Below are 22,779 nucleotides of genomic sequence, written 5' to 3'. Positions count from 1 at the left end.
ATGCTGACAGGAGTTAACTTAAAGGCTGTGAGTTCAAAGCGGGAGGATTTATGATAATCTCGTTCTTCTCTACATCACCAATCCCAGGAAAAGTAACCTGTTGCCAACAATCCGTGTGTTTGTTGTTGTCCAAGAAAAGGGATTTATGTTGTTGTTAAACATTTTAAGTTTATTCGCTTCATTCGCGCGTGAAATTCTAGTCATCGAGACATTCACGTGGAAATTCGTGTCATGGGAGGGGCTTCTGCGACTCCGCTTCTATGGCTCTGTGATCCGCTTGCTTTCTGTAATCACGTCACTACTAGAGCAAGTTCCTGATTGGTTAACGGGGTGGTTTTTCCGCCAAAGTGCAATTTTTCCAGCTCACGCGTTTCCCGCGGCAACGTTCAATTTGCGCCATTCACGCGAACTAGATGCCAATGAGGCGGAATTGCGTCTACCGCCCACGCTAAACACCTCACATGCCACAAGACCTCCAGACGTACGTCAACACGTCTTCACATTGACTTAACATTGAAATCATTCGCCCTTGACGCCTCTACCGCGACTGGTCTGAATGCAGCATTACACACCAAAGGAAATGTTAAAAATGTGAATTGTACAATAGGTGCTCTTTAAAAAACTATTTTAAAAAAGTCCCTAGCAATCACTGGGGCGGCACCCTTTCCCTTCGCATATAAAGAGTTCATATTAGTACCATAGAGGTAAATATTAGTACCGCAAAGGAACATATAATTAACATCGAATTTATACATGTGTCTAAATGGTAAATATCATGACATTTTTAAAGGATACTGCCCCAATGACCGCTTCAGACCGTTTTTGACCATTATTTCTGACAGTGTAGATTTAGATGGCTATTTAAATGTACCACTTTATCAAAAACCCACCATTGAATTTCTTTACTTGACTGATGTCCATGTAAGTTATCAAGCAAAATACATTAATGAGCAGTTGCTTTAGAAAGTGTAAGATGCAAAATAAAAAATGCAAGCTCACATTGCATCTCGTCTGATATCAGCGTCAATACTGTGTGGTGTCTACATAATAATTATAATGATCAAAAGGCCATGACTTGTCTTATTAAGTGCTGAATCAACATTAAGTGGATCATGTTTTCGACTGGTATCTCTTCTTTTCTTTGGCATTTTACAATTTTAGCCAATTTCCTGTTTATCTGTTACTCAGACATTGCAGTCATGTTATATAGTTAGTTGAAATGAAATTAAGACATCAAAAATGTAATCAATGTTAATACCTGTAGCTCTATTTCGTCTATATGAAAACTTTGATTCTCAAACTTTCCGGCATCTTATGTCGGTGGCATCCCTTCGCCCCACCCAAAGAAAATTCATGACGTAAAGCAAGCTTACACTTCATTTTGAATTGAACAAAACATATTAAATAATAAAATGTAGTGCTGTTGGTTAATAGCCTTAATTTTCTAAGGTTGTTTAAATATATGTATTTTATAAAATGTAATAAAACTGGTGGCCCCCGGCACCATCTCGCGTTGCCAAAGTTTGAGAACCACTGGCTTAATGTATTCCAAGAAAAGAGAAAGTATGCTTTCAGTCGTATTCTGTGCCTTAATGATGAAGGGATAAAATGATTCAACATCTCAGACAACAGATTAGTAGTCATGCCTGAAGCCAAGAAGACGGACCCATACGGCTGAGTCGTGTCTTACTCCGAGCGGTCTGCTTCAAACTAATAAATGAGTGGTCTGCAGAGAGTGAACCTACAGCAGTGCCACTCAGTAATGACCTCCCCTGGAGAGTTCTGTCCTATTTGTAAATCCAATCGAAGGAGGCAGAGAGAATGGTGGGAATTAAAAAGGAGAAAGCCAGATCATCAGAGGTGTTGATGCTTTCTGGTGGGCTTATTTTAAGACTTGGTTGTCATGCATTTGGAATGGAACGGCATTACATGAGATTTTAAAAATGAATTAAAATAATATTTGGATGCACCAAGTCTTATGGAGAAACAAGAAAAATGAAAAATTTGTGGTCTACTGAAAACGGCATCTGAAGTTGAAGGTTAGGGAAGAGCCCTCCAGTGGCCATAGATGTCTATACCTCACAACCGTTGCCTGGAAACAGCCTGGTGATCTTCAGATTTATTTATTTAATTACTTTACCACATTTTCACAAGTTTATTGTTGTGACTCAAACACATGAAGCAACTAGTGCACTGAGATTGAGGACTACAGTATACAGTAGAAATGAATACCCAATTGGGAATCATGCTAAGACGGCAAAGGACAAATCTTGTCATTTTGAATGTCCAACTTTAATTTGAATGTGATTTCTTGGTCAATCGCATTTAAACAAGTTCTAAGCGACCTTGGAACTGGAAGTTCAAGGTGAACACTCTGCTGATGGGAATAGGGATAGACAGTTAGGACATGTTTGACAAAGACTGAATCAATGATCATTTACTGACAGGGGTAAAAATAAAGCTTAGTAGATAGATGTTGTCAGGGTCATACATGCATATGCTTTCCCCTATAGCTGTCTTTGTATACTGACTTTTAAAGATCAATATTTGCCTATACCCCCCAAAATAAATAAATAATAAAAATTGATGGATTGACGGATAGATACATTTGATCTGCTCTCTTTGCTCATTGTATTCATGATTTTTTAAATCTTCTCCCTTATCTTTTAATTGGAGGGGATGGGGTGTCAAGAGGGTCGACGAGCACACCATCAATGCCGGAGTCCCAGAGAGAGGGAGGAGGAGGAGGGTTGTCCCATACGCTGGTGATGGGTGACCACTTCCAATAGGATAGGAGGGGTTTGTGGAAAGGTCTGTTTTATTTGCTCTCACGCCTTTTTTTATTCATTCATCGACGACAATCACCTCAAAACGACAGCGCATGTATATAAGGTAAGTTCACGAGCCTCTCTCAGTCTCGCGGGCTATTGTTCGCTGCATAAAAAGACGTAAACGTGCACTAGTTCGTTTACTTCATTGACAAAGCTTAACATTACGTTGTTGTTTTTAAAGCATTTGAATTACGACTTGCTTGCCCCGCGACCGTCGTGACCGAGTAGGCTGATACAAGTTGCCAACCGCATCCAGTGTGTTCCATTCGTAGCTCGCGCATGTGTTTCATGTTTGCTTGTTTGTAACAGTGATTTGTTAACAGATGGACTAGTTTTTGACAACATAAAAATGCAAGGCCATATGAAGTTTAGCACGTTTGTCTTTGTTTTAAATAAAGAAGAGTTTAAACGGTACGCAGGACACGCGATGATGGTTAGGACTGTCAGTGAATCGTGAAGGTGTTTTGACTGGAAACGTTTGAATTTTAGCCAAAATACTATCGGTTTTTTCTGACTGCATGATTTGAGACTTATAACTGAATCATATGAATGAAATCTAACTTTATTGTCAAATACCCTTTCCACGCTCTGCTCGGAATAAAGTGAAAGCTTATTATCCGTTCTCATGAATATTAATTGACGTTATGCAAATTTCATGGACATACTATCAGACTATTATAATTCCTTTGCTTTGGTTAATTAAATGCACAGTGAGTCATAGCGTCAATGCAGTTCATTCATTTCTATTACTGCCATCTGCATTGAATCCAACGAGGGTTACATTTTTATTCTTTCGCTTATTTATTCAAGTAAGAATATCAATGCAACTCGCTATATTTGTATGTATACAAGTGGAGTGTTTTTATGTGATGTTTTATTTCATGACAGCTACATTAACTTTCTGACTATATCCATGTAGGTTGCCAGAAATATAGCATGTGCTTGATTTATCAAGTACAGTTTGACTTTAGGCTTCAGCACTTGAGTTTCAAAAAAAAAAAAAACATTATTACAATGAAAGCACTCTTTCTATTTGATCACTCTAAAACTCACTGATGTGAATAAGCCACAGCTGAAACGATAATTCCTGTCTGCTTCTGGAATTTTTATTGACTTTTCCAGGAAAAAGGGACAGCGTACGAAATCTAATAGGACAAATGAAATACATATCTCGCATAACTTTGTTCCCCTTTTATACTTTTGATTCATCCCACCACTAACTACCAAACCTTAGCTGGATCTTTTCATACACCGCATTTCATACAATACCGCTGTTTGTCAGAAGTAGTGGACAGCATTACACATACATAATTTATGCTTTGAATCTGTTCCTGTAAAACATCATACCAATTAAAGAACTATAGGACAGATGCCCTTGTTGTACAGTCTGCTTTCAAAAAAATCAATACAATCAATTTTTTGTCTGGGCACTCTTCAGGTAATATTTAATACTTAATATTTGATTCAGCAAAATGTTATACCTTTCTATCTTTGAACTCAAATTAAAATAACAGCTGGAAGACCAGCAATGAGATATTAAAGTGTCTGATGTTTATGGAAAGAACTTGCATGTATCTGATACATAAGTGAGCTATCACATCCCTATTTGTTTCACAAGTGTTAGGTGATTGGTCTGTTTCTTACATGTAATTATGCCGCTCTTACATAATTACAAGATCAATTCTGACAAACAGAAAATCAAAGTAATTAATGTAGATAGAGAAACTACAATTAGCAAGCCCGGAGGGTGTTCATTTTGTAATTAGATTTTTGCTGTGGATCAATGAATTGCATAGTTGACATACATAGACAGTGTTGTTAAATAAATACACAGAGCAGTCTAGTACCTGCATTAATGAGAACACAATGCATGACATGATCTTATCCAGATAGATTATTTACCATGTGTGCGTGCGTGGGTGTGTGTTGGTATATGTGGTTTACGGCGAATAGTGAATAATAACATCGTTATTGTCCTTGTAAACTACATATGGCAACATGTTTGTGTGTGTAAAACACTAAATACAAATGTATTGTTTTGTATAAGATGTATAATATATTTAAAAATTATATATAATAGCAGCTGGGATTGGGAATTATATCATCTTTGGTGTACTAATATGGTAATATATGTTTCTCTATTTGCTAATGGAGAAAAAAGGATGATTTGAAAGAACATAAATGAAAAATGTGTCATGACAGTAGCCATCTTTTGATGATGGACAAAGTACAGACTGCCATATTCATGTTTCAATTTCACCCCATAAAGGCTTAAATAGATAACATTGCTACATGGTGCTAAGGGAGTTGCATGGGCATTACTACTGTATGTGGTTGCTAGGGTGTTCTGGATGATGGTTGCTTACTGATCCAAGTCAAAACAGCCCAAACCCAGTTCTTATAATATTCTAGTGCCTGTACGGTTAGGGCTGTCACAATGATTAAATAATCATCTCATCGTGATTTTTGACTTCATCGCGATGATTTCAGATCACCGCAATGATTGCACATCTTTTTAAAAGAGACAAGGGGGAGCTGCAGCGCCTGTATAAACGAGACAGTATCAGATGGTGCTCCTTAAGTGACAGTGTAATGCGATACGTTGCAAAGCCATTCAATACAACATTATGCAAGAAATTATGCAAAACTTTGATAAGCAGTATGATCTCCCAAAACAGCAATTCCAAATTTAGGGAAGTGTAGGATGCTATTCTTAAGGATCTGTAAGGAATTGATTTTTTTGCAGCAACTACAGACATGTGGTTGAATACTAATATGACCTTCGTAGGATTTGTTACTATTTAAGGCCTATTCTGGTATAGTCAGTTTATTTTGATTGTGTTTTTATTTTTAGTTATTTTTAAGACACTTTATTATGTTTATATCTTATGAAAGACATATTCATTAATTGATTACTTTTAAATATGTGTTATGTGTATTAATATTTACTGCCAGGTAAACCTTGCAAAACATTTTATTTAAATAATCACAACAATGTGTGGAAATTATTTCATGAACAAACATATAAATGTAGGAAAATTAAATGTCAAAGCCCTAAACATGCAATTTAATCATCATAATAGTCGCAATTTATTAGTTAATTAACCGTCAGCCAAATTTCATAATCGTGACAGTATGGTAGCTTCGGTCTTTTATGGAGTGTCTATGGGATTTTAAAGTTTTAAGTAATTATTAAGAAATTATAAGTATTTTTAAACACATCTTTCCTCAACAATTAGCAATATTTCTTGACCCATTCATGTCTAGCTTGAATGGTTTAGGATGAGTAAAGGGATAGTTTACCCAAAAATGAAGATTCTGTCATCATTTACTCACTCTCATGTTGTTACAAACCCGTATAAATGTCTTTATTCTAATGAACACGAAGGAAGATATTTTTAGGAATGTTTATAACCAAACCGTTCATGGACCCCATTCACTTCCATAGTATTCTTTTTTCATACTATGGAAGTGAATGGGGTCCATGAAAGGTTTGTTTACAAAAATTTCTCAAAATATTGTTCATTAGAACAAAGAAATTTTAAAAGGTTGGTAACAACATGATAGTGAGTAAATGATGACAGAATTTTCATTTTTGGGTGAACTATCTCTTTAAGTTAATACTTTCAACACAGCGCTAACCCTAAGTGATGGCAAAAACAGGCAAACGGGATGTTATGAAGCCGCTTCTCGTATAAGTTAAAAAAAATGTAATTTTGCTCTAATAAAAAAGTTCATGGTGACCCATGTTGTTTTTCAATCGTCCTCCTTAAGTACAGACATTACGTGTAAGCCTGAGGTTAAGATCCATGTTGCTATAGTTACATGCATCATGCTACATGACCGACCTTTAGTGTTGTTTTGGAAAAGAGTTTCTGATTCACAGGGTTCAATAAAACTCAATTAGGAATTCACAATAACACTGTTGTTATGAGCCTGTTAGATATTCACTCATTTGAAACTGGTAAATGTTTTAGCCATACTCTGTTTCCTGATGCTTGAATGGGTTTTGAAGGTTGGCAGAAAATTATTCATATTATTCAAGTCACGTGTCTTCTGTACTATTCCTCTCCGTACAGGGACATAAAGTTTAAGGCCAAGCTTACATTTTTCTATTGAAGTAAACAGCAATCCTTGTTTTTATTAAGGGAGAGGTACAGTATATTACTGTTGATATATGGGCATTCAGAAGCTCTGTGAATATCCTAGAATCGTGGAGCTTATGAGCACTATGGAGTCCTTGTTTGAAGCTATAATAACATATTGTCTCTGACTTAAGCTTCCGTGTTTAATACAATACATGTCTGTTTGGTAGAAATAAGGAATGCTAGAAGTGCCCTTTTGGTGCCAAGCTATAGAGATTTTGTAAGACAAGACAAATTTACCTCTTAAGTAAAATAAAAAGTCTAAAAAAATCTCAACCTTGAGATTGTTGTCATTCCAAGCTAAGATCTAGGGTATTAGCAATATTATTGCAATTTTGTTTGTGTGCTTGCTAAAATGTTACAAACCCCTGGTTGACCTTAAAACTTTTGCTGGATAACTCGTTCTACATTACTTTCTGTTTTTTTAAGATTATGATACTGACGAATGATAGCAGCAATAAAAACGTTTTTTTAAGATTTACGTTGAAATAGGAACCAGATAACTGCTGTAACTAACCAAGTATCATATTTATCATTGTTCATACAGTCTCAGAGATAAAGGTACAAGCTGTCACTGGGAAGGTACCCTTTAAAAAGTTCCTAATATGTACCATTTGGGTGCAGATATGTCTATATTTGGTATCAATATGTACCTATGAGGTATTAATATGCACTCTTTAGTTACGCTTTGAAAGGATACTGCCCCAATGAATGCGTTTCATTATTTCTGAAAGTGCTAAAAAGAGCACCTATTTTTCGATTCACGAATTTACACATCTATTGGTGTGTAATTGTGTGTTAGTACATGTTAATGATATGCAAAGGTACAAATCCCAAATTAAACGGTATTAGTATTCAGGCCAATCAATCACAACGTACTACTTAGCCGGCCAATCGGTGGACACTGCGCTTTTCAGAACGATAAGCTTTGTACAAAATCAATGCGTTTCGGGCAGGCAGCGCATAGAGTAGCAACAATAATGTACGGGATGTGAAAAATATTGTATTACAGCAGATGCACAAAATAACATTGTTTTTAGCAATGAAATAGGTGCTCTTTAAGTTTTTTGGTGCTGTATTCAGTATTTGGTTTTGGACTTTCTAAAACATGGATATTAAAATATTCGAAATAACAGCCCACACTTTTTTCAGATTATTATTTTTTGTGTTATCTTAATTTATCCAGTAAGTCCCACTGAGATCAATTATCTGTTTTTACAAGAGAGACCTAGTTGAAATCATAGACAAAAATTACAGGTTTAGTGGAAGTTATAGACTTGATGTGAAATAAATATTCACCTATAGTTGAATCCATCACATTATGTTATTTTGTTACGTTGCATATACTGATCTTTTATCTTTGCCAAATTTGTCCTTGAACACCTCTAGCACTCCATTAGAGTGTGGAAATGTAAATTGGCTCATTATGGTTCTGCTCAATAGGCTATGCAATATGTTTTCACCTCCTGCACATAAGCTGGATTCACTTGAATGTGAAATGGAACACATCAAGACCTCATTATTTATCTACCCATCCTCAAAGTTCAAGTCGTAACGATCTATTCAGGTGAAAAGGCTAATAAAAAGGAAACACTTTTATCATTATTGATTCAGACTGGCATTACAATGAACCATTTGAGATCTAGGAATGAGGCAAAAAATGCACTTGGCCTTAACCACAAAATAGACTGGATCTAGCTGGGGGGTTTTCTTGGACTTGTCCATTTAATTTATCATATTTAAATAGCATTAATCACTTAAGGGTTAAGGACTTTTTCTAAACCACAACTTCCCTTTTTGCTGTTGTTTTATATGGTTATAAATCAGTGGTCCTTAACATGATGCATGAATGACATAGGTTGCAGGTCAGTTATGATAGGTTAAAAGAAAGCAGTAAAAATAAAAATTTTATCAAATGTAAAAGTGGAGAATACAGCCATATTGGCTATAGGCTTTCGATAAGCATATAATTAAAAGCATATCATTTTACATGTAAAAGTATACAATGAAATATACAGAATGTTATTGTGTTATCTATTGTCCAACATTATCTGCAGGTATATCTGAATGCTTTAGGTGGTGCTGTGGCCACATGCAAGCCAGGTGATGAAAAAATAGCGTCACTTGGCTTGCAGGTAAAGCGGACATTTTTGATCCAACTTAGCAGCATGTTGTTTTCTAGATTTGTCAGCTGAAGTTAACCTACAACAATGAGAAATCTTCTTTACCGTCACTCTTGAGCAGTGTTTGTTACATTTTGAATGTTGTCCATCAAAGAAAATCCTTTTTGGCTTAGTTGTTTAAATAATTGCTTGGGAAAAGATTAATCTTTAAGTTAGACAGGCAGAGGTCAAATTCAACCTGCTGTGGTTTAAAAAACAGAAATGAAACTGTGTCTCATTATTGTGAGTTAGATCAGACATCTGCATGACATGTCTGATCTAACTCACAATAATGAGACACAGTTTCTTAATAGAGTTTTATGATTGTCATCAAATAAATCTAACCAAGCTATTCCTATGAATACTTTATTAACAAACTTTAACCAAAGAGCTGATACTCCAAAATCCTTTATTTTAGCACTAATTTCCAGTGGCGGCTCGTGAGGGCACTAATTCAAAATAAGTGTTCGGAGTGTCATGTGTGTGGTTCATTTTTTCAAATTATGTGTTCTGCGTGTTGAGAGATCCTGTGTGCATCACACGTATTGTCAAAATAAGTGCCTGCTGCACACGCGTCAAAACCGTTTATGATAAAAGAGACGCTCGCGTTCACAAAATACACGCAAGACACCCCCTTAACAGTAAACTCTGATTACGCATGAGATTATGCGAGTATTTGGCAAACGCGAGCGTCTCTTTTATCATAAACCCTTTAGACGCATCTGCAGCAGGCACTTATTTTGATAAAACACGTGATGCACACACGATCTCTTGATGTGCAGAACACATATTTTGAAATAAAGAACCACACACATGACGGGTACATACATGTTGTGATGAATTTGCATCGAGCGCGCTCGAAAAAAGAAGTCATCGGCCACCACTGCTAATTTCGAAATTAAAGTTAAATATTTATAAAATGTTTTGAAAGCCGTACAGTCGTGTAATCTGATTTATATTTGTTTTTGCCAGTGCATATCCTGCATTGAGCAGTCATGGGGTTTGTGTCTGTGCTATAACGCAAAAAGTCTCTAAAAACTGGGAATCTTATTTTCTTGCGCACCTGCAATAATGTTAACCTGCTGGGAAGACTGACACATTGGAGGATTTGATGAGAAATTATGCTAATTATTATTATTTTTTTGGCTACAGTTCACACAGCAGAAGTCTATTTGTATGCAGTTGGAGAACTTCAGGAGAACCTTCTGGGCATAGCTGTCAGCAGAGAACATGAGGAAGAGCCGGAGTGTTCTGGCAGTGACACCAATCGATGTAAGACATCCAACTGTAGTTTTTGCAAGATAGTGTGCATTGATTTCAGTTTTTTTTATTTCCTTTTGCTCTTATGTGTCTTTCAATGTGACCTTTATTTGCTTTACACCTTTAAAACTCAGGGGGAAATAGACAGTTTTCTAAAGAAAAAACTAAACCTATAAACAAGCTCTTGTTAAATGAGACCCCAAAGATATAAACATCAAGTCCACCACACACGCACATATGCCCACGTAATATAAATAGCTATTAGCTACTAAGGAGGGACGTGGGAATAAAAAGCAGGCACCATAGTAAATATTGCTTAACAGAGAAAATATTTTTTTCTCATTTTATCTCATTTTCATTCAGTTCATTCATTCAGTTTGTTATAAATACTGTAGGATTATTATTTGTAAAATCAGTATTTATCAATATTAAAACACTTTTATATCCCAGTCAATAAAGTGAAAAAGACCTCATCTGTGCAATTTTTACCAAACCACTGCTCTCGAAGACTGTATTATCTTTTTGTCAGATCACTGTTCTCCAAGTGGAAACAATACCATTTATATTGTCAAAAAATTTCAAAATAATATACAGAATAATGTTTATCTTTTAATTCCTGACTTATTCGGTGAAAGTGTTATAGTCTGCTAGTGCAGATATGCTGTGTGCTACAGCAAAGTTATAAAAAGGAGATTTAGCTGTAAAATTATTTTAACATTCATGGCAAAGCTTTCTGGAGATAACAGAGACGCAAGTGCAAACTCATAAATTACAGTATCCTCTTAACTTCTGGATTAACTGGTTAAACCAAGCGTGCCGCACAAGCCCTGAAAAGTGAAGCCAAAAGTCTCGATCGCCCCCCAGTGACTGGTCCCAGTATAGGTCATAAAGCCCGCCTCCCCATGTTATTCAATGGGACTTGAGACCAACTAAAAAATGTAATTACACTTCAAATATATTTTTTCCGAAGCTGGTTTCTGCCATTTACTGTAGTTTTTATCACGCTGATGTAAATTCAAATGTTTGTTTTTAAAATAAGTTTGTGTTTAGTTAGTTATTTAATGATATAAAAACGGTGGTGCACGTCATGATTGACAGCTGTGATATCATGTGATATGCGCAATCTGCGAGAGCGAAGGCGGGGTCTTGATTTCGCGGCTTTACTTCCTGCTCACTACTGCGCAGGACTGGTCCCGAAATCGCTACTGCGCAGACTCAAGACCCAAGATGTCAGCGCCATATCGGGACAATGGCGGCTTCACTTTCACCAATGGAAGAGAGCGAACAGGCGTCGTCCATCTTTTTTTACAGTCTATGGTGAAACATAACATTTTCATTCATTTTTCTATTTGCAAGTAGTGGTGAACAATGAAGTAAATGAGGCCACCATTGAGTTTCTGAAAAAGCTGTTCTCACTTTATTTCTTGCATGCTTTCAACGACAGCTCGACTCCAAACTCGCCTGTCAATTTACATCCACATCTGAAAATCTGTATGTTTGGCAATGACCCTATCATCACTGACTTTAATGAAATTTCTAGTAGATTACTGATGCACAAGTAACACACATTGTCTATTTGCAAAACCTAATGAACTTGTCTGATCTTAAATTAAATTTCTGAGAAAATTTCTATCACATAAAAACGGTTGCCAAATGGTTGCTTGGGTTTCTAGGCTTACGTAAAGCTCAAGTCAATTAAGTCAGTTATAGTCACTAGATTGGATTTTATTTTATGCAACCCTAACATACAAAACATAAAAAACAAAAACATCCAAAGCAACTGTGGAAAATGACAGTTAGACTAAAATAATAAATACGATTACTTATTTAACTTTCGTCTGGACAAATGGCACAGGATGCGTTTCAAAAGTTTATTACTGTACCTATAGGGGTTTGTTCAAATTTACAGTATTTGGATGTGTCTATGTGTTTGTTAAACACTCAGGCAATGCCTCTTGACGGCAGGAACACATGAGGAACTAAGAGCACATGCTCATGCTCTCTAAGGGCTTTATTGATTTGTGCATTAGCTACTTTCCCAGACCCCAGGGCTTAAAGTATCACCATTATTTTAAGCTTAATGGGCAGCCACATTTTTGTAGTGCATTTTGTAAACACAGGAAGCTAGGCACTGATCAAAGTTAGCAGATTTGGGATAGATGCGACTATTGCGATCTGTTTTGGTAACCTTCATCCTTCTGCTCACGTAATCAGTGTACGTGTTTACACATAAACCCTGTTGTTTAACCTTCAATCATACTCATCATTAAAGAAATCAGTGGTTGCCAGGGTAACCACTTTTCCCAGCAATCATCCAGTGTTTGGACATACTGTACTGTCCAGTCTCTGGATAGAATTTGTTTTACTTGTATGTATTTATTTACTTAATTTTTATAGTGCCTAGGGTAAGATTATTTAAATCCCCTTTGAAATTTTGCAAAAGGATAAATTAAAAGTATCTTGCTCCTTCTCTCTCTCTATCATTCCCTGCAGCCCGATCTTAATGTCCTGCTTTGCTTTGCTCTCACAGTCTGAGCCCAGGAGGGATTACTTGTATTGCAATGCCTACACTGTTTAAAACATCTCCATAGAGTGACATGATTAGATGATCCTTCAACACTTCTCATGGGATAGCCCTTTCGCCCAATTCATTTTCTCTTCATTAATTAACTGAGTGTTCTTATTTATATGCAAACCGATCCATGGTCTTGCAGCGATATTAATTACTACATTTTGTTTCACAAAATAATGGTAAAGATGATAAGGTGTGTAATTATGAATTTCTACATGGAGGAATTTAGCAAAAACACGTCTAGATAACATTATACCCTGAAATTAAAAGAGAGCCATTATACTATTATTGGTTTTAAGGCCATTATAATTTTTACCCTTGTGACTGTGTTATTATGGTAGTTAGTTAAGCAACCCTTAGCTATTAGCACTTGCTATTAGCAAGCGCCATTCAGTTTCTCCGAATTATTATAGCCAATCCGAAACTCATTGAGCCTCAGCCAGTCAAACAGAAGCAGATGCTCTGTTTTTTTCCATTCCTGGTTTTCCATCAGTTGTCTACAGATTGTGTTCGAGGAATTCCTGGTAATGCATCCCTCTTCTAGGCAATCTAATTGAGCTATAAAGTAGCCTAATATTATAGAAAAAATATAAAGAGATATTTCATAATGATGAATTCAGTTTCCAGCTAGGTTGTTAAAGAAGGATGTCGTCCCGAGACTGCACTGACAGTGATATGCAATCACAGCGGGGACGGCAGCCATTAAACACGGCGTATCTATAAAGATCTTTTCAGGAGTGGACATGTTGAAGTGGTGTAGAAGCAGACCGGGGCTCTATATCAGTCATGTAAATGGGAACCTTGCTTTCTAGAGCATTGCAGATGTCTTAAAGCATCTCAAGTGTCAACAATATGACCAAAAGCAAGATAAGAGCAGAACTGAAATGCAGAGTTGATTTTTTAAAATGCTTGATGAAAATTGATCATGTACTGTATGTACAGCTACTAGTTAAATGTGTTCCTGTAGCAATGCAAAGGTCACAGGTTCAATCCCAAGGTACATTGAATGCATTGTAAGTTGCATTGGATAAAAGCATCTACCAGAGAAAAGACAGAAATCTTAAAAATTAAGTCAAGAGTATAGCACCAGTAATAAAATACCCTAAATTAGGGATGCACCGAAATGAAAATTCTTGGCCGAAAACCGAAAAAGAGGAAACCAAGGCCGAAAACGGAAACACTGAAATAAATTATTATGCCAATTATTAGTACCATTGCATTTATGGCTATCACTGTGTACTAATTTTACTATGGGTGTGACAAAACTTACGGTTCGGATCACATTACAGTTTTTGAGGCACGGATAGGATTATTTTTCGGATAAGCAAAAAGGGGGTGGGAAAAATCTAATAACAAATAAAGAAATTGCAAACATTTATAAAAATGAACAAATTTGCACATCTGAAATTAGCATTAGGTACAATTAAGAGCTAAAGAAGTGATTTTCTCTTTGACACAGACTTAGGTTAATTAAGGTACTGTCTCTTTAAGACCAAATATCCGTGTATGCACTACTGAGTGCCCTTAAACATGCACGCGCACAGAGACCGAGGGGGAATTCCAAACAGCGCAGCATAAACAGTTGCTCCACACAAAAAACCTAATGTTGTTTTTCATTGCTTTATTCGCCAAATATGTAAATGGACCGTTTGAGACAGTTTAGCGCATCAAGAGTTATGATCGATCACGTCTGACACATTCAACCGCATGTGCCTCTGTGCCTACAGAAAGCTTCTCACTTTAGCGACTTTATGCGGTTAAATACATCGACACCGCAAATGTTGCTTCAGACAAGCACGTGTAGGTCGCGGTTTCTGTTTGCGTCATCACAACATTTCGGCCGAAAATTTTCGGTGGCCGAATATTCGGTGAATCCCTACTATAAATGCGTACTTTGAACAAAAAATTTTACTCGGAGGCAGCCATTTTGTTTACATCAAAAGGCAACATGTCATAAGGTTGGCATCAATAACTGCTATATTTATGCTACAGCGAGGTAAACATGGTAAACATGTTTTTGATCCGTAAATTGTAAAATGATGTGAAATTGAAGTTAAGAGTTATAAATGCACAAAGGCACTAGGTGGCAGTATGTGGTCTTGACACCTACATGCCATTCATTATAAATCCAACAACATCAACGTTTTCTGTTCAGCTCTTTTAATATGAACCGGAAAGTAACATAAATGATGAACAATACAGAAAATATATAAAAGATGATCAAAATAAAGATGATCTGAGAGGTAAGATGATCTAAGTAAAACATTCTCGCATAAATAACTACATTACATACCAGAGACCCTTTTATTGTTTGTACACAATGATGACGTGGCAACGTATGCACGCGCAATTTGGCAACGGAAGTATGGCAAGATTTAGCAGTGAAGCAACACAGACAAAGAAAGTTCTTTTAAAAAGTTGACTTAACAACTTTTACAACACAGCTACCAGATCAGTGTACTCTAGTGGGGTGGATAGAAGACGTTAGCAGATGCCCAAATATGAAGTGGCCAGATACATATATACGTATATTCGTTTATTGTATTAGTGCAACCATACGCAACAACCAGACATTTTGATGCTGGGAAACCGTTTTAATAAACTTTCTAACACGTAAGAACCAATGGGGAATAAAACCACTTATGTTGCTAAAATGCGCGCGCAAGCTTTTTGATCACGTGGGCTGTAAAAGGGTCTATAGTATTTACTATAGTAAACTTTAGTAATAATTTGCGACAACATTACACCAAACGCGAAACATAATGGCGGCCTCCACAGGCTCAAATGAGTATTACATGTTGGAACTAAAGAAAATCTTTAATGTTTCTATCTATGGGTTTTTGTAGTAAGACAAATATAAAGTATTAAAACATATACATAAGTCTTAGTAGAGGTAACCTATAAAATAAAATATGAAAAATCCTCATATCAACAAATATGATCAAATATGATGGTAGGATAAATTTTACAGCTTTACCTTGGTGTATTCTTAAATCATGAAACAAATGAAAGGTGATTTTTCTTTCAAAATGGCAATTGACTTTCATCCAGATTATTATGCTGTGTGATTTCTCCCATTAATTTTTTATGAGTTATTCAGTCTCCTCAACCTCAAACTTTCTGTGGTGGATGAACTTTTGCTCTCAGATATGTTTTATATCTTTCTTTTATATAGTGCCCTTGAGCGTGTGCATAACACACTACATAATTTTGCTACAGATTACATTCCTGCAGATATATTATTCATGCATTAAATTCCTTCATTTATGGGTGTTCCTGAATGGTGTAAGACAATTTCTGTTCTTTCTCCAATGTTAGGACAGCAAGGACATCTCCGGATGTACATCTTCAGGAGCTACACTGGGTGTGGATCTCTGGCGCGGCCCCAGACGGCACTCAGGAACCCTTGTGTTGCCGCCGTTGTCATGGAGACAGGCAGAGAGGGCCCGCAGTCCACAAGACGATCACATTTCCAGACCCACAACGCTGGGCTTTGTAACCCCGCCGCGTATAGACATCACCCCAGTACCTCCTGATAGGTAGGGGCATTTTTTGAATACAGGTTTTGGATCCAGCCAAACAATCTGAATGGGTGGTTTTGTCTTTTTCTTCCTAAACTGTATCATTTAGTGCACTCAGGATATCATAGCTGCTGCTGATGTCATATACTCTCCCTTGAGAGCCTGCCAAAGTATGCTAATTAAAATAAAAGGCAATAGTTCAGGTTTGACATGTTCATGTGTTTTCCTAACTGACAATGAGAATGATTCATACCATTTGTTTGGAGCGCTTAGGCATCCCATATTTATCATCTGTTTTTCTGAATTCACATATTGATATGCAGAAAGTAACTGTTTACTTTTTTACTGACTCATGTGTGATATAGTACAGTGTATGGTAGATTTTAACTTTTAAACCTGATAAAATTATTTAAAATAACTCGACCCAGTATGTACAATGCAGAATTTATGGAAGCTTAACTGAAATCAAGTTCACTTGGGTCCTGTTTACACCTGTTAAAGGTGCATTGTTTAACTTTTGGGATCTCTTGAGAAAAATGCAATATAATATGCACTCACCTAAAGGATTATTAGGAACACCTGTTCAATTTCTCATTAATGCAATTATCTAATCAACCAATCACGTAGCAGTTGCATCAATGTATGTAGGGGTGTGGTCCTGGACAAGACAGTTTCTGAACTCCAAACTGAATGTCAGAATGGAATGGCTGTTGGTGCCAGACGTGCCATCTGAATATTTCACAATCTGCTCAGTTACTGGGATTTTCACGCACAACCATTTCTAGGGTTTACAAAGAGTGGTGTGAAAAGGAAAAAACATCCAGTATGCAGCAGTCCTGTGGGCGAAAATGCCTTGTTGATGCTAGAGGTCAGAGGAGAATGGGCCATCTGATTCAAGCTGATAGAAGAGCAACTTTGACTGAACTAACCACTCATTACAACCGAGGTATGCAGAAAAGCATTTGTGAAGCCACAACACGCACAACCTTAAGGCGGATGGGCTACAACAGCAGAAGACCCCACCGGGTACCGCTCATCTCCACTACAAATAGGAAAACAAGAGGCTACAATTTGCACAAGCTCATTAAAATTGGACAGTTGAAAACTGGAAAAATGTTGCCTGGTCTGATGATTTCTGTTGATACATTCAGATGGTAGAGTCAGAATTTGGCGTAAACATCATCCATGTTACCACTTTGCAGGCTGGTGGTGGTATAATGGTGTGGGTGATGTTTTCTTGGCACACTTTAGGCCCCTTAGTGCCAATTAGGCATCGTTTAAATGCCACGGCCTACCTGAGTATTGTTTCTGACCATGTCCATCCCTTAATGACCACCATGTACACATCCTCTGATGGCTACTTTCAGCAGGATAATGCACTATGTCACAAAGCTCGAATCATTTCAAATTGGTTTCTTGAACATGACAATGAGTTCACTGTACTAAAATGGCCCCCACAGTCACCAGATCTCAACCCAATAGAGCATCTTTGGGATGTGGTGGAACGGGAGCTTCGTGCCCTGGATGTGCATCCCACAAATCTCCATCAACTGCAAGATGCTATCCTATCAATATGGGCCAACATTTCTAAAGAATTCTTTCAGCACCTTGTTGAATCAATGCCACGTAGAATTAAGGCAGTGAAGGTGAAAGGGGGTCAAACACAGTATTAGTATGGCGTTCCTAATAATCCTTTAGGTGAGTGTACATAACAATATTATCAGTTGTGTAAATAGACCTTACAAACTGAACAGTATTGTTTTTATTACCTTAGAATGAGCCGTTTTTATCTACATACACAACGGGTCCTCTTACATGGAAGTCACCATATTGTGCCGTCATGTTTCTACAGTAGCACTACATGAACAAACTGCTCTATAGAGTACGTTTTGTCACTATTATTTCTCAGACAATTACTTGTTTGTTCTGTAGCGGCTACCGTAGCTTTTCTATGCATTTCGAAAGGGAGGGGTGAGCTGTGGACTGAGCTGCTGCTTGCAATTCACAGCCTCACCACTAGATGTCTCTACAAATATACACACTGGACCTTTAATAGCTTATGTGTGCCGCAATTTTTCTCCTGTTCTGCCTGATCATAATGAATGTTTTCCAATTTTCTGACTGCATTGCTTACTACCTCAGTATGTCACTGCACGTAAAAAACCACAAATATTAGGGTTAAGAGCTTTGTTGAGCTCTAAGCGTAGAAGTAGAAATAGAAAATTCCACCCTAGCCCCCTATATTTGAATTTGCACCTGCCTATCCACATCAATTCCAAACTACTGTACATCTAAACTATACTCCAAGTAGGCTGCCGGAGTCCCAGAATGTTTCATAAAGGCGACTCTTGAGGGGAGGGCCTGCTGGGCAGAGGCCTCACAAGTAGGGAAGAGGGCACAATGGAGGGAATAGAGCATGATGGAAGCAGAGGAAAGACTCTGACCTTGAAGGCAGCTCAATGCACATCTGGGGGTGCATGACACGTACCGATGGATCTTAAACCAGATGCTGCCGTTACTCCCGTTAGCCGGAGGACAGAGATCACATCAAACGCACACTGTCAGTCTGATGTGAGAGATCACGCTGGGCAGAACTTCCCAGGCATGTTTAAAAAACTGGTGGTGAATAAATCTCTCCGCCAGCGCAGGCGATTCACAGTGGCTGTGTCTCACACCTGGTAAGAATCTTGGCTTGCAACCATGTTTTGCTGTATCCTTGGTTATACTTGGTATATAGTTTTGTTAAAGTCATTATTTGTTGGTTCCTGGTAGTTACCTGGTTGCTTTAAAATAGTTGATTTGCATTTAAAATATTAGTTGACTTAAAAAAGTTATATTGTGTAAACTTGTCGAACCAACTTTACAACCTACAGTGTATAACTGGTGAGCTTTGATCTCTCTCTAATGATCATTTTTATGATTAAATATAACAACATTAAATAGCTTTTATGGCGTTGGTTAAGGCAAGCATCACTTTATTATTGCTCAGTAAAAAGTTAGGTATTTGAACAATTAGGATTGTAGCTGTTTAGTCATAAGACTGTTTGTGCTACACACATTGCTGCTTGTTGAAGAGAAGTGAGCTTTTGTCAGACTTTTCGGGCTAAAAAATGAATAAAAAATGCCATAGACTTGAAATGACAGAGGAACTATGGTTGTATACAGTAATCAGAATAGTATAGCAACTTGGTGCTGGGCCCTAGTTAGTAACCACATAGCAACTACTCACAACACCCTAGCAACCGCATAGTAAAGCACTTTAAATGATACAGAACACCAGTGCAAATGAAAATCTTTAGTTTTTCCTATATTTTTCTTCAGTTCATTAGTAATTTAAACTATTGGGTTCTCATATTTCTCACCTGCTTTCTTTATAATGCATCATATGATGATCCAGCATTTTTAACAGTAACTGGACTCTTGCCACACAAGCCTATTACCACACACACACACACACACACACACACACACACACACACATAAGGAGTGGTCATGGTTGTTTGGCTGTTCCGCCAATAAATTTGACAACCTCATATATCATTCTTCATTCTGTCGTCAGACACCCTTCGCAATCCCCTGCCATAAAGCCCAATGTCATTTCCCCCAGTTCCTCTTAACCGCATCACTCTCTGGCCTATTTTACTGTCAGCAGAGATGCCTGCTTAATGTTCTGTCTTTTATTATTATTTTGCATTGGTTTTGTGTCAACCCAGATTTGAAAAAACACAATTAGAACAAGCCATTAAAACCATAAACGGTAAAAAAATACTGTAATAACGACTTTTCCCCTGACAGTGTAAAATATAAAGTTAATTTTAGTGTAGTTTTATTACAATTACTTTATATGTACTTGCATTATGTCACATGTCTATCTGTTGTGTTTTCATTATGTTTTAAGTTTTCCTCTCTGTGTCCTAATTTCCCTGAGTTAATGAGTTCATTCAGTTCCACCCGTGTTCTATTCATTTCTCATTAGTCTGCTTGTTTTAAAAGTCCTCTGTTATCTCTCAGGCCATTTTTCAATCGGAAGGCTGCAGCCCCTGGAAGTCGCATTTTTGTAGGCAGCATATGCCTCGTATTAGAATATTAACAATTATAAAGTTGATTCATATTCTTAGTTAATCATAAAATTATGTAATATGCTTATGAATGCTCAGTTTACTGAAATAAACAAGGCTTAATGACGTTTACAGCTACATATGCGACCCCCACAGGGTGCAGCCTTCTGTTTGAGAAACAACCTCAGTATTTGTCAGTTCTTTTTTGTGAGCTTACTAGCATGAACCCTGACACATTATATACTGGATATACTTTCGAAAGTTCCTGTACTGTATAACACAATATTGAATTTAAAATCTATGCAAGTTTGCTTTCAAATAAGTTAGAATGCGTTATAAATTGTACTGAAAATTACAGGCAAGTGTAATGTTTAGAGCTTGTTCTCGGTAATTTTCAAGTTAAATATATTTATTTTAGGGCTGTCAAAAGATTAATCGCGATTAATCGCATCCAACATAAAAGTTTGTGTTTACATAGCATATGTGTGTGTACTGTGTATAAATATTATGTATATATAAATACACACACATTCATGTATATATTTAAGAAATATTTGCATTTAAATACTGTATATACATTTCTATAATTTATATTATATATAAATATAAATATTTTATATATAAATATAACATTTTTTTCTTAAATATATACATGATTGGGTGTGTTTTTATATATAAATAATAATTATACACAGTACACACACATATGTTATGTAAACACAAACTTTTATTTTGGATGCGATTAATCGCGATTAATCTTTTGACAGCCCTAATTTATTTATTTATTTACTTTTTATATATTCCATATTATTTATAAAAAAAATTATAAATTAAAAAATATGAAATGAATATATGTATGTGTGTGATTAAATATACAAAATAATATGCAAAAAAAATCTCTTTTTTGTATGTGATTAATCTTTGCAGCACTAAAACAAGTAATGATTTACAGTTATACATTTAAAGGATTACTCCATTTTCTTAACAAAAAATCCCAATAATTAATATCATGCACTGCCCCGAAAATAGTCCCCTGCCATTGAAAGTAACCAAGGTGACTATTTTCAGCTGCTGTGTAATATCATTGCGCCTCCTGCAGCTATGTTACAGCAGCAAAGTCCTTGATTATTATGCCAGAATGAGAGTATAGTTCCTAGCCATATATGTCTAGAAAATCACAACTTTTAATTTTCCGTCAGTCTTAGTACGCGATCTAACTACAGAAGAGTCAAGTTTTAAATAGGACAAATATTTAAACTCTTTGGTTATTTTTGAGCGCGATGCTAATGGTCTAATCAGATTCAGTGGATGTGCTAACTAAGCTAAAAGTGCTAGCGCCAGACCTGGATATCAGCTGAATGGATTCCAAAACTGTACAAATCAAATGTTTAACTCTAGGGGAGCTGGAAAATGAGTATATTTTCAAAAAAAGTGAAGTGTCCAATTAATGTATTTCTATGTTCAGTCGAGAAGAAATACTTTTTTTTAAGAAAACATTTCAGAATTTTTCTCCATAGTGGACTTTAATGGACCTTATCTTATTACATAGATATATATATAGATGTCGACTTGGGGTTCAAAGCATGCGTCAAAACCGCCGCCATCTTGGAACAGGGGTCTTGTCATTGGAATTAGCAAGGTAACGCTACTATCTCCGCCTGAACTACGAATTCATGGAACAATGCCGGACTTTTGTGCTGCGTATGGATGTTAGGCCTACTAGCACTATGCATTATAGTCAGAAAAAGTAGATTTTCAAAATATCAAAACTTAATTTTTTTTCTGGACTCAATACTAAATACATGTCTGACTGTTGAAACGAACCAAAAGAAAACCAAGAAAATCGCATTCATGACGATTTATGGTGATTTTATTTCCGTTACACTATTGCCTAAAATGAGGCTGATGCGGGATTCCCCTGTTTCAAGATGGCGGCTCTATTTGATGCATTCGATCCAACGAACTGTTGCAGCCAAGGCGACATAGTGAACATATCTATGAGCTTACTAGATAAGAACTTTATGTCTTGGTTAGGATAATTTAGAGCCCTTTGAAGCTGCATTAAAAATGCAATTTTAAACTGCATTAAAACCGTAAACTGTTGAGGTCCAATAATGTCTTTTAAACTGAGAAAAATCCTGGAATATTTTCCTCAAAAAACATAATTTCTTCTTGACTGAACAAAGAAAGACATCAATATTTTTGATAACATTGGGGTGAGTAAATTATC

The 22,779-nt window shown here is 36.6% G+C and overlaps 1 protein-coding gene across 2 annotated transcripts in view; it reads left to right on the top strand.

The window, feature by feature from the left end:
- Positions 1-2,754: 2,754 nt before the first annotated feature.
- Positions 2,755-22,779, top strand: part of pde4bb (phosphodiesterase 4B, cAMP-specific b) — a 52,171-nt gene continuing 32,146 nt past the window's right edge. The window contains exons 1-3 of one of the 2 annotated variants that reach the window (XM_065268650.1): positions 2,755-2,892; positions 10,291-10,410; positions 16,289-16,509. In XM_065268650.1, the coding sequence (XP_065124722.1) occupies positions 10,369-10,410; positions 16,289-16,509 (263 nt within the window). In that variant the 5' untranslated portion in view covers positions 2,755-2,892; positions 10,291-10,368. Of the gene's footprint in view, positions 2,893-10,290; positions 10,411-16,288; positions 16,510-18,966; positions 19,170-22,779 lie in introns of those variants that run through there. The other variant, XM_065268660.1, reaches the window with a different exon arrangement.

Source organism: Paramisgurnus dabryanus, chromosome 6, assembly GCF_030506205.2.
Source record: "Paramisgurnus dabryanus chromosome 6, PD_genome_1.1, whole genome shotgun sequence".
Lineage (NCBI taxonomy): Eukaryota > Metazoa > Chordata > Actinopteri > Cypriniformes > Cobitidae > Paramisgurnus > Paramisgurnus dabryanus.
This window is presented reverse-complemented; position numbering and strand designations above follow the sequence as displayed.